Source organism: Atta colombica, unplaced genomic scaffold (genome assembly GCF_001594045.1).
Source record: "Atta colombica isolate Treedump-2 unplaced genomic scaffold, Acol1.0 scaffold111, whole genome shotgun sequence".
In the NCBI taxonomy this organism is placed as follows: Eukaryota; Metazoa; Arthropoda; class Insecta; order Hymenoptera; family Formicidae; genus Atta; species Atta colombica.
The window spans coordinates 1,874,465-1,888,626 of record NW_017259197.1 but is presented as its reverse complement, the minus strand read 5'-3'; the positions used below and the strand labels follow the sequence as shown (position 1 = coordinate 1,888,626).

Sequence of the window (14,162 nt, the reverse complement as noted above, 5' to 3'; positions counted from 1 at the left end):
ACATATATATATATATGTGTAAATTAAATGTTGTAATAATATACTTTAATTGAAAAAAAATTTTAAAGTATTAAATAATGCAATAAAATAAATCACTATCACTATATTTTTGTGCTATATTATTTATTATTTCTCTTATCAGTACAGTAGAAGTAAATTTAAAAAATTGTCAAATTTAATAGATTTATTACCATTCCTCTGTCTCTCTTTCTTCCTGCAATAATATTATTGCAATATTATATTTTATTTAAAAATACATAAAACATGAGAAACTAAAACATTTATTATCCAATGGAAGTGCTACACTTTTTAATTTAAATTTAATCAATTTCCGTTTAATTTATTTTTATAGAAAAACAGATACTTTTTAATTAAATAGAACCAAGAATGTCAAATTTGACAGAGTTATATAGAATTAATGATGCTATACGTTTCAATATTGATAATATTGTAACTACTGATCCAATGCGAAAATATTTTCCATGTGCTAGTAAATTCTCATTGGAGCTTAAACTGCCACGTGAATATCGAATTCCATAAGTATAAGAACACATAACGTATGCATCTCGAGCTATTGATCAAATCGCTGCTGCAATGATATCCGCCGATAATTGATTGTCCTCGCGAATTTATTAGAGCACGTACAATCGAATATCACTTCCAGCCTGTCCCGTCATCCCTTTGTCCAAATCGTGTTGTGCACGCCTCGTTACTTTATATTTCGGGAGAAGTTATTCGTTTGCGCTTGACAAATTATACCTTCATTTTCAATGTCCGCTTCTATTCGAAATCCATTGGTATGTAGATAGATATCAATGACATATTTTCCAAATAGCTCTATGCTTATATTAGTAATATATAAATAATTAAATTAGAAATATAATACAAATAAATAAATAAATGATTTTATTATTGTATATAATTATAATTATAATTATTCAACAATTTTATTACTAAAGATTTATGACAGTTTATTATATTGCTCTCATTTATGTGTAAAAACTTTGTAAAAACATTTAGCATAAAAATAGACGTTTGAAAAAAAAAATTCGCCCACTTTTAAATATACTGAGATAAGATATAGAGAATATGGGTCTAGATTATTACATAACACATCAAAACAATTTCAGCAATCACTTTCAGCTGAAACTACTTATTTATTGTAATATCTCATCAAATTATCCTTTATTACAAAGTTTTGTAATCATATGTACACAATGTGCAATTATTAATAACTTTATGATTTTTTTATAAGGATAGACCATCAATTAATTAATTATTTTAAGAAGCAATACAAATTTTTAATTTAATTTATTAGCGTCGTACAAACGTTTTAATATAATTAATTAAACAGAATCTTTTTTGAAATAGGAAATTTGATTTATATATCGATCGAATTTTTAATATATTAATAATTGGAACAATTTCAACCAATTGAATTATGATCGAAACTATATAAGATTATTTGATAGTCTGAATGTTATCAGTAAACATATTACACAATATTACAAAATTTCGTTCCCGTACAATATTATTTCATAAAATTTTCATTAAATCAATTATTTTTAATATGTTTAAATTTATTTAAGAAACAACTGCACTTGTGTTATTTCTATAATTTAAATAAATCTTTTAATGATGTAGGTCATATATATATACACAATTACATAATATATTATTTAATTTAAAATACTTGAGTTTGTAAAAATTACAAAAATATTTTAACAGTTAATGCCATACAGAAAAATATTTTAGGGTTAACGTACTCTCAATTGTATGTGAAATGATAGATTGTGTGTGTTCTCGAATTTTTTATCAAATTTTGTTCGCATTACAAAATTCACTGGCACGTGTATAATTGTATATACATATAGACTAGTATTATCTTATCTATATGTAACGTACGTTATCTGTATCCCCTCTTTATTACGAACAGAAGATATACGAACAGAAAATAACAGTATACATATATGAGTACACAATAATGTTATAAAAATATGTACATACATTGAAATCTAATAGAAAGTAATTTTAAAAAATTCACTTTTGCAGTAAATAAATAATAAAATGTTTAATTTAAAATAAAAAATAAACGTCTCAATTAATAATTAAAGTTAAATAATTAAGTTTAAATTTAAACTAATTATTATTTGAGTCATTTTTATTTAACGTTAGAATATTAAAAGTTAAACGCAATAAATATAGATAAATACTAAATTTAAAGTAATACGTTATATACGTTTATATAATCTCAAACGCTCTCTAAAGATAATTATGAATTGCGTAATTTATATCTCGCATTATGTAACGAAACAGTAACACTATTCTATAGTAATAACAAAATATCGATTTTTATTTGATAAAATAATCGTTTAAAAACACAAAACCATGAGGAACGCGATCAGGATAGAGAGAATTGTCGGTCGATGGCAGCCATTCTGTCCATTCCTTGTCTTGTCAGCTTGGCACAAGCAAGATAAATGACGCGAGAACATGAAACATGGGGGAATACAGAGGAGAGAGTGGTGTGAAAAGTGCGCGCCCAGACAATTCACAAAAGCGTAGAAAATCGATAATCGATACCCCGCTTTTCTCATCACTGTCGCACGCCTGCCTTACCAAGGTTGCATCAGAAAAGTCTTTTTCCCGCTAATTCATGATTCGCAAAACAAAAAGCTGAAGCGCCGCAAAACAATGACAAATTTATATGAGGCAGAGAAAATATATTTTCGTAACTAAATTAAGAAATTATAAAAAAAAAAACAGAAAAAAATTGTAAAAGCAGTAAAAAACCAAAATATAATTTAAAGAAATTTGTTTTGTAATCATGCATTATACAAAAAAAGTATGTAAAGGATAACAATAGAATTTAACCATAGACTTGACTTCGGAATATATAAATCTGGCATTGCTTTTAAGTACTATTGACATTAAAGCTTCAAAAAATTTCGCAGATTGCATTTCTCAGGATTCAATGACTTATTTAAATTTGTAGTCTTTTCTTATCTTCCTTGTCTTTTCTTACTTTCCGAACTTTGTTGCGTTATTGAACATGTGAATCAAGAGTTTTAAATGCGTAAATTATTACATAATTTATTATATAAGTTATACAACAACTTACAAAATTATCATAAGAAATAGATAATTTAACAGAATTATGACTTAATTGAATCATTAATTTATTAAAAATTGTAAAAATTGTAAAAAATTGTAAAAATAAAATACAAATTTTTAACTTAAAATTCTACTTAAAACAAAAATATTTTATTTAAAAATGTTAATGCAAAATTTTTAACAATTAAATAAAAAATTGTATACTACATTTATTGATTATAGACTTGTCAATTAATCGATTTAAAATAATTTGACATCTCAAGACGTCGATACAATTTCAATGTTTTTTAAAAATAAATTTATCGTTTATGTTTTAAATGCTCAGAATTCAACCAATAATTCATTTACTTAATTTTGCTAAGTTATCAGACGCAATTACACGCGATATCTGTTGTTAGTTATCTGTGTAAATCATCTTGTTGCAACTTAACGATTACAAAGGCAAAATCTATCGCTTGCATCATATCACGGATGGTTGATCCATTCAGGACGGAGAAGGCAGGAAATGCATCCGACCATAAGTTGCTTTGTCTCGATAAACATTATATTACAAAATAAATGATATAAACTATTTTAAAAATGTAGTAAGTGTTAATAATTTTATAAAAATAGAAATTTAAGACACATAATAAAAACTTTACAAATTAAGATAAGAATCATTAATTTATTAATAAAAAATTGTAAAAATAAAATATAAATTTTTAACTTAAAATTCTATTTAAAATAAAAATATTTTATTTAAAAATGTTGATGCAAAATGTTCAATAGTTAAATAAAAAATTTTATACTACATTTATTAGCAGTAATAAAATATTTAGAGATATAAATAAATTTTAATAATAAAAAAGAAGCTTTTATATACGCTTAAGAAGCGTGAATAGCAATTAATATTGTAATATAATTATTACATAAATATTTATTAATTATTAAATAAATATAGTCAGACCATATTATTAATCATATTATTAACCTGTTAAATTGCTTACCAGATATTAATAGTATTTACATTATGCTAATACGATTAATCTAGTAGTAATCTCTAACAAAAAATATGTTTTTTTTAAATATATTTACTACAGAAAAAATATCTTTAAATAAGCTATAATTATATTACACAAAAACTAATACAATAACTTTAATAAACACAATCAAACTTTCCATAATCATTTTACAAATGATCTTTAACATGTAATATTTTAATAAACAAATTACTATCAATATTTTTTACTTGAATTATAGAATGTTTAAAATTTCCTTTCAATTTTTACTTAAAGAATTAATTTCTTTTATGACTCAAATGAATATTCAGTATTTCCATCATTGAATCCTTCGAATTTAATGATTATTTCGTTTTTGCCAGTCTCATTCAGCGGAGAAATGAACTTTGCAGCAGGAGCAACCTTGAAGGCGAGGAATCTCGTGGCAGCCGCTTTAGCTGCAATTTATTGTACCTCCTCCGAGGTGGTTCACAAAGCGAGAATTCGACCGACCTCTGGACTCGTAAGTAGGAAAGGAAGGCCTTAGATCGCGATTGCAGTAGTCAGAATGATCGCAACAAGCGACCACGAATTCGATGCCATCTCGACCGCGCAGCGTACTGTTTGTGGTGCACCAGACAGAGTACTCAGTATCCGGAAAGAAGTTCATCTTATTGTAACACCTGGGAAAACAATTTACATAACGAGTACTGCCGCGGACTATAGTGTTCATATCGCCGAAAAATGGAAACAATCCACAGCTGCCGTAAACTGTAAACTGATGTAATATCTTTATTGAAATAGCGGATAAATCAGCGGATGTACCAGCAAATTAAGGAATAAGATTTTGGTAGGATAATATCCAATTGAGATAAAAAGGAATAAAGGAATACTAATGGCAGCGTTTTAATTGGCTCAGTATGCTATGATGCAGAGTGTAATAAGCTGCAGAAAAATAATTAGCATACATTAGACTTGATTGCATTAGACTTTTGATTGTGATCAATCTATTTCTTTTTTCGTTTATATTACAATTAAAAACATAATTTAGAGATACAACACAACTTAAAATTTACAGTTATAGTTTGTAACAAGAAAAATAATTATTAATCAAAAAATTAATTAACCAAAGCCATTGCAATTAAATCTTTAAAAAAGTCTATAAATTTAAAAAGTTTTATATTTCAATAATAATAAAATATATTTTATTTAAAAAATTAAATATATTTAATAAAAAATTGAAAAATGTCACATTTTTAAAAACACCATATTTTTCTCAGTTGCATACATATGTGTAAACTAGTTTAATAAGAATATATACAACATTGTATAATTTTTGTATCAAAGTTTTCATAACGCATATATTATCTAATAAATTTGAAAATTATTTTCAATTTCTGGAGAGATTAATTAAATATTTTTTCTTTTCAGAATTCATGAATTTGTAGACATTCTGATGATACATCTTAAATTAAATTTTTATCTTAACAAAATCAATTTAATATAAACTAAAAAAGTTTTGAAAAATAACAAAACTTTATTTTTCAGTTTATTTTAAATTTTATTTAATATTAAATACTAGAAAATTTTTGCAAATTTTAATTTTGCAAGAAATTAATTTTGTTGAATAACCTTAAAAAGAAAGATACATAGAATAAATAAATAAAATAAATTATTAAAGTTTATCAAGAAATTTTAAAACTCGACGCAATATAATATATAATATATTGTACACTACTTATAATATATTGTACATTAATTAAAATCCATAAAAACATCGATATTATATTTTACGCTTTAAACAGGAAAAAATATAATCTATTATCCTTTTAAATTTTGTAAAAATATTCAACATATACAAAGATAATAAATGTAATACATAATAAAGTCAAAAGGCATGCAAAAAAGTAAGTAATAGTATTTCAATCCTATCCCAGGCAGAACACATATTCATAATATTATACGACGTCTTCACTTTATTTGCCAGTATAAATGACAATAACTTATTAATGACTATGTCCTTATGATATTATGACTTTTGTGTTCTACTTGAAATTTAACCTCACAATTTCAAGAAAATTTTTTAATAAATTATATTGTAAAAATTAAAAAACTTGACATGAGTTGCAAAAGGGTGCATTATATTAATAATAATAAAGCTAATTAAAATAATTTGAAAATAAGTATATCAATGAGGGAATAAAATGATAATCATAATGTTCTTTTATACAAAAATTGAATTTCTCATGTCAACTTTTTAAATATTACTTGATATAAAAATAGATAAAGTCATTAATTATAATACATTTTTGTTAACATTAATAAAGAAAACTATGAATTTTGCAGAAAATCTGAAGGTTACTACAGGAGGCGGGAAAGATATTTACAAAAGCCTTTCTCATGTGGGTCACGCTATCAAAGTTACTTGGGACAATACTATCGTTAAAGAGCGCAGAGAAGAGAGCTATGACAACATGCTACCGGTCCTTTCCGAGTTCACTCAGGAGAATTTCCGGCATACGAAAAAAAAATACAGGAAAAAAATCACCTTGAAGCGACTACAAGCTCCGAAGGTGGCAAACATATCGGTATCACAATAGCGTATGTTATCTTATCCAAATTCATTATCTTGTTCATTACACATTTTTTCTTATAGATGTTGCTTATTTTATATTAATTTCAACATGAATTTAATTTTGAGATCCATTAAGATGTAATTTTTTTAGTTTATAATGCATCAAATGTAAATGTAATGTAAATAATGTGAGCGTGTGTTACATAGAAAAACTGAAGAAGTAATAGAAAATAATAAATGCTAAATAATTATTAATTATATTTTTGTACAACTCCTTACTGCGTAAAATAAGTTGTATCGTATTCGTATCATATTCATTTTAATGGAAACAATTTACGTATTTATACGCAATACGTAAGAAAAACGGAGAGAAATAATCTACAACACGCGCGAGCGACAGAGACGCATAATAACATGTTACTCAAATACTATTAATATTGATAATATACTAATATAGTACTTTGTAACTGACTGTGATATTTAATTAAACATTAATTTAATTTTTTTATAGTTCCAACAATGGAACTTTATACTTCATTGTAATTAAAAAATCACAATATAAAAAAGTTCAGCGTTTTACGCTATAGTGGATGTAATAAACGGCGAAAGAGAACGCGCAAAGCTCATTCGTGAATACGCAAATAGTGCGTCATATATACGCATTTACGTCTACTATCGTGTAACAGTGTGTCAAGAGCTTTCTATTCTTTACACAATATATATAGTGCATGGCTTTGTACAGATATAGAAAACTACACAATGTGCCAAAATCATCGGTTAATATTTTAGGAAATAAATTCTTCAATTAACTTTGAAATAATCCTTGACTTCTGCAACATAACATACAAATATTTTTTGATTTTTAAATAATTAAGAATATAGAGTTTAATAAATTAAGATCCAAAAGATAAATACATAAAAAAAATATCGTTTTCTTATCAAAAATAAAATAAGTCTCATTTAAGGATCTCAATTGAAAGATTATTTAATATTAAAAAATGTTAAATGATATTATTTGAACTTTCATCAGAAAAAATGGCAGATTAAAATAATCTACTCCTAAAATATCATCAAATAATTTTTATATACATTTCGTATAAAAGTGCACAGATAACAGTAGCGGGAACGTGACAGACAGCGTGTCAGAGAGGACTCAAAATGATAATGCTCGAGCAAAATAAAGATATATACATTGGCAGAGATCGTGACATAACACTCTATTCCGATCATAAAAAAATAACTCATGGCTAGGCTAATTCTCCATTAAGCTATATAAAAATGCTCTAACCATTGTTCGAGCCGCTTTTGCTTTATCATACAACAGAAGAAGCTTCATATTATGTACAAATTTTTTTGCAATATTAACTTCTTCTTTTATATTACTTCTTTTATATTGCAAATATTATAAATTAAATTTTTATTGTAATAAAAATTCTTGAATTTATTTCTTAATAAGCTCATTTATAAAGAAAAAAAAGAATGTAAAATATCCCTACTGAAAATAGATTAATATAACAATATTGTTCCTTTGATTGCAAAGATTCTTACAAATGATTAAATTAAATATATTTTATTGTGAATAAAATATATAACTGTATTATTTACTGTTTTAAATATTATATACTTTGAACTTGCGATTAAGCGATTACTGACAATGAGTATTCTTATACAAAATATATGTCCACAAAATTTAATAGTTTTATTAAACATAATAATTTATCTTTATTGTTTAAGGTAGCAATAAAAAAACACAAAAAGTTAATTAGAACCATTCAATTATATATATATAAGTAAAGTCAATGTAGTTATAATATAAAGTTAATTATCAACATCTATGAACAAGACCTTAATAATTTTGGACGTTACTGCGAATAGAGTTGCCCCTTTAACGCTTTAAGTAAATAGTTGCGTGAGATAGGTCAAACTAGCTTCTAACTTGGAAACAATTTCTTTGTCACATACACAACTGCATATTCTGCTTTCACTCTTGTTAATCTTAGTTTAGATATTTTTAGAAATTTTTCCATATATATGCTATATCTATACATTACTCGTACTACTATAAAATAACTAATATCACAAATATCAAGTTTATAAATAATCATGCAACTATATGTTTAATTACACTGTACGACAAAATTTGATCTCTTTTCACGAATGTGAATAATCATTTTCAAAGTATTTTGTCTTGTACATGAATCTGTCGTTCAAATCACGTGACAAAAAATATAACGTAAAAATAACGCTGTAGTAACAAATTTTTTTCTTTAAATTTCGTTACTGCTACGCAAAAATATCAACGTTTAACTTTCAAATTAATTTTATTTTTTTTGTATGATCTTTCATATATGTATGTAATGCATAGAAAAGACATTTTATTCCATCTTATTGCATTTTATAGAAGGAAAAAGTGTTTTTGTATTTACATAATATTATTAAATCATACTAAATCAAAATATAAAATTAACAAAATATAATATGGAAGATTGTAAAAATCTCAGGTTGCAAAATGATGTTGAACAGTGTTATTAAACGTTGCCGGGACTCATTGGCACAATTTTTACAATTAAACTTTTAAACTTGTTGATAAAACGTATTGATATGATAAAGAGAACCATTTTTGACATTTCCAGATACGATTCTGTGTACTTATACTATGTAATTTTTATGTAATAAAAATACAAACATGCATTGTAATCAGCTTTATAAAGAGATGCCTTTATAAAGAGATAAATTGATAAATATCACAGTGTAACTTATTTATATAACATTAAATTAATGACTTCACATTAAATTAATAAAAATGTAATAGATATAAAAAGACAGATAGCAGACATATGTTCTTGATAAAGATTATATCTTTTAAAGTTATTTTGTAATGATCACGTAATAAAATTACAGAGTAATTGTTACAGACTAATAAATGTAAACTATTTTAAACGTCGCTTGCTTTAATTTAAAAATATAAAACATTTTGTCAAAGTTAAGTTGTATTTTAACTCTGAGTGTTTATGCATTTTTCGTGCATGCGGTGCAGCAAATCAAGCTAAATATGAATTAAAGCCCATCCTTACATACAATTGATTTCAATTATTTTATTATAATTTAATGTTATTATTCAAAATAACATCTCATATAATAATAGAAACTTTTTTTTTTACTAACCCGTTACTTACATTTACTTTCTCAAACTGAAAAATATTAATGCAAAACTTTGAAATACTTAAAATTACAAAAATTTATTTGCCTTCTCTTAAATAAACTTTTTTCTTTTTTTATTATAATACTTGTTTAATTAAATAAATCCTAAAAAAGGTATTTATTATAAAAGAGATATAGGGATAACTTTTTTTTCCGCCATTATTTCTTTCGTTCATAAATATACATAAACCAATGCCAACTTGCTTCTTATGCCAACAAGCCCCTCTCTTTTTAAATTGATTAAGCAGATTGGTATGGATCTATAGATAACGAAAAATAACTAAAATTCCGAATTTAAAATATAGCAAGAATATATTTTACAAATCGTTTTGCAGAGATAGAGACATACAGAGAAAAAAAAAAGAAAGTGAGAAAGGAGAGTTGCAGCTAAAGCCCGTGCCACCTGCAGAGTTTTCGTAACTTCCAGGTCTGTTTGGACTATACCTTCATTGTTGCTAGGGTGTAGCGGAGGTTTGAGATCCTTATTGCAAAAATCCTCACTGCAGCACTCGATGACGAAGGTCGTGTTTCGCGCTTCGCTCGTCATGCAGAAGATGCGCGGCTCGGGCTGCGACGCCGGCAGGCGTTTATTCACGCACCTTCAAGCCGATTTTGCACCAGTTTCAAAAAACGAGGTGAGGAGAACTCGGGATAGCGCGCACGACGCGTTTGCATCGAGGCACGAGATATCAAGGAAATTTGTATTATGCAGTTTCACGGCAAAAACGCAAACGGGGATCCGATCCCCTGGTAGCATGACAAAAAAGGATTAGCACGCTTCTAAGGCTGCGTTCTAAGCCTGTTTCTATTTACCAACATTGCCGATTATCTTCTTATGTTATTTAATATAATTCAAACGCGTTAAATGACACACACAAAAAGTGAACACAAAAAGTTTCACAAATTAAACTTTTCTAAATTTTAAGACTTTTTTTATGAAAATACTATGTGTAACATAATTAGAATTTTGTTTAATTTTTTCTTGTTAATATCTTTTTCTTTCTTTTGGATTAGTACATCTTCTGACATTTCTTAACTTTTTAAATTTCTTTTTTCAAATTTCTTATCTTTTCTAAAAATTTTTAATATTTTGAATTATATTATTTTATCGTGCTACCGAAACTATTGAAAATTTCTCCCAATTCGGTCAAATCTAATTTGTTTGATATAACCGATCGACTTTTGTTAATTTGCCTATTGACGGCAACTTGTAGTTAATTATTACTCTTCTTAAGAATTTTCTTTTTCAGAAATTGTATTTGAATAGAATAAATTTTGCTTGACTCTTGTAATAATATGATATCAATGTGAAATTGAAAATCTTATTTAATGATTTAATTATCTAATTATATAATAATTGTATATTTACATATACTATAAATTAACTGATAATAACGCGATAATATTTCGCTAGGTACGTGCACAAGTTGGCAACGCACCCATTCAGTTATTCGCGTCACAATCCATAAATGCGGATATTATCGAGGGAACAGGAGATCACCGAGCAAACTCCAGCAAAATCGAAAGAAAAATACTCAAAAAACCGGGAGAGGATGCGAGAGCGGGAGCTAGTAGTCGGGAAGAGCAAATCCGCAACACCGTGCAACTCAACACACTCTCGTGATACCTGACATGTGGGGGTAGCCAGTGGTAGCGTATCTTCGTGATTCCTGAAATTCTGCGACTCCTGTCGGGGTAGCATCGGGGGCGTACAATACGGCATATATAACGCGGAGACTCGCGTCGACTCGCGACGCGAATCTTTCTATCGATCGGGTTTGTTCTACTACAGTAACCTCGGCGAACTCGAGAAAAGGACAATCTCGGTTCGTCGAGAAACGCGTCAGATCGCCGGAAACGATCTTCAAAGCAGGCACATCTCGCACATTCTGAACTCGGCACAGCAAAGAAAATGTGGGTTAGGGGCAAACGGTAGACACTACAATGCAATGTGTGTTAGTTGGATTTGTCAAACTTGGCTATAATTCTACGAAAAAGCGCAGTATTTCACATACTTATAAAAAATGTTATTTCTTTATATATCTCTTGCTCTTTTGAACTAATAACTATAAAAGCAATACACGTATATATGTGTGATAAATTATTATTGCTGCTATAGTTATTAATGTATGCATTAATATATGTTTAAGTCTTATAAATTATAAGAAATTTATAATAATTGATTTTATGTAAAAATTATGTTCACCGCAGAATAAATAAGTAATAATATTGTAAATTAATAATTACTCATATTATAATGAAATTAATCTAATATCTAAATCTACAATATTTGAACACTATTCAATGTAAGTTTATAACTCAAAGTCATGCCTTCATATTCAATTTTGTTGCTTTTATGTTTTCATTTTCAGTATAATTTTATAAATATTTTTTAATAAAAAAATACAATTGATTTCTTATTTATTGAGTAATTCAACCGTTATTATCATATTGAACATGTTTTTCTACATAATAAGTTAATTATTATTGGAAGAACATTAAACAAAACTACCCATTTTATAATGCTCGAAACAATTGCAATTTCTTTAATATTTGTCAGATATAAATGTATATCATTGTCACGTAAAATTTTATTCGTAATATATGTATGTAAATCGCACTTTGTCGCGACATGCGCGTCAAGGTGAGCTACAATACGCGTCGTGATTCGATCATCGTGAATCACTTGCGAACTTGCCAGGCACGAAATATCTCAGACGGTCTCAGTCGTCATACATATCTTATTGACGCAAATACTTGTTGATTTGCGTGCTCGATTGCGTGGTAATTAATTCCATGAGACGAGCCTCCAAATTAGTGTGTGCGTCAGTAATGCGAAAGTATGGAAAACAGAGTTAAAAGTTGCAAACATCATGTCATAAATATATGAAAAAATATCGACTTAAACGAAAATCATTTATTTAGAGAATAAAAACAGGAGATAAATGTCATCTTAATCTTTTATGCACAAATTTGAAGAGTAAAGTTAATTCGATAACTGTTTAAATGTAAAAAATATTAACACTATTGCAGTAGTATTTTGTGCAATAAAAATTATTTTAAATGTAATACGATCTAATATATTTAATATAAATACGAATTTTTAAATCAAATTCGTATTTATATTAAATATATTAAAAAGTATAATTCTACTGTTATTAAAAAAAACAGTCATGCGGAATAAGATTGTTAAAAAATTGACAAATCTTATTGTACATTTTGTGAATAAATTAAATGTATCTAATACTTTTGCTCATTTTTAATTGAAAGCAAATTGCATAATAAATATAAATAAAATGTTAAAATATAATTTACAAAGGATATACAAAAGAGTAAAAATAACATACAATTATTATTTAAAAAAGTAATTAATAATGTTATTCAAAAGATTTTCTCATTACATTTTTGTTGCCTCTATTTTCACAGTAATTTCGCAAAAAATTGTATATTGTATTTAATTAATTAAAATAAATATCTGTATAAAAACAAATAGATCTGATTCAAATTATATATAAAAATTTTCTAACGATAAACGTTAATACAGACATGAAATCACAAAAAAATTGGCCATTTAATTATACGATAATAAACGTATGATAAATATTGTTATTTCTACAAAAAATACGGTAATTGCATTTTATACAAGGGCATATTTCTCAAATGCAAAAAAACTCATTACCGATATCGTGTAATTTTATTTATTTAGAGACGTTATTTTTGTCTGTTGTTTTTGTCGTTTATTCTTGTTATTTTAAAAATCATGCTGTTCACTCGATTTTTGTAGGGTTAATTTTTATGACATTACGTAGTAATGAATAGTTAAATTATACACACAGGTATACAGAAAGTAAAAATCCTCATTGATCGCGAACCCTTGGAAGAATACCTGAAGATAATTCAGACGAGTTGGGAGATAGTAAAACTGGGTATAAATTCAGGTTGCAGAGGTCTTTATCGCAGCAAATCCGCGAGAGATAGATGCCTGGCTTGCTGTTGCAGAAACGGGGTGCTTCCGGCGGCAGCCAGTTGCTTCGATCGAGGCACCTTTTACAACATCACAATCCTGCTTTAATCCGAAAAACTCGCGCACCGATTTTGATTGATATGCCGAAATTCAGAAATTATATATGTATAGAGACATTTTCTTTTTGTGAATGATATGTTTGAATGTAGGTTTTGCGCCGATTAATTTATAGTTTAAATTTTAAAATTATTAATTAACTCTCCTTTACAGAAATATAAAAATACAGAAATATAATTTATATTAGCATATTTATGTTATTATTAATATAAAA

At 26.7% G+C, this 14,162-nt stretch overlaps 1 protein-coding gene across 3 annotated transcripts in view; it reads right to left on the bottom strand.

Moving 5' to 3' along the window:
* The window catches only part of LOC108693914 (TGF-beta receptor type-1), a 33,484-nt gene that overhangs the window by 6,431 nt on the left and 12,891 nt on the right, over positions 1-14,162 (bottom strand). For 2 of the 3 annotated variants that reach the window (XM_018203112.1, XM_018203113.1), the window contains exon 3: positions 4,566-4,774. In XM_018203112.1, coding sequence (XP_018058601.1) covers positions 4,566-4,774 — 209 coding nt within the window. The remainder of the gene's footprint in view (positions 1-4,565; positions 4,775-14,162) is intronic. The other variant, XM_018203114.1, reaches the window with a different exon arrangement.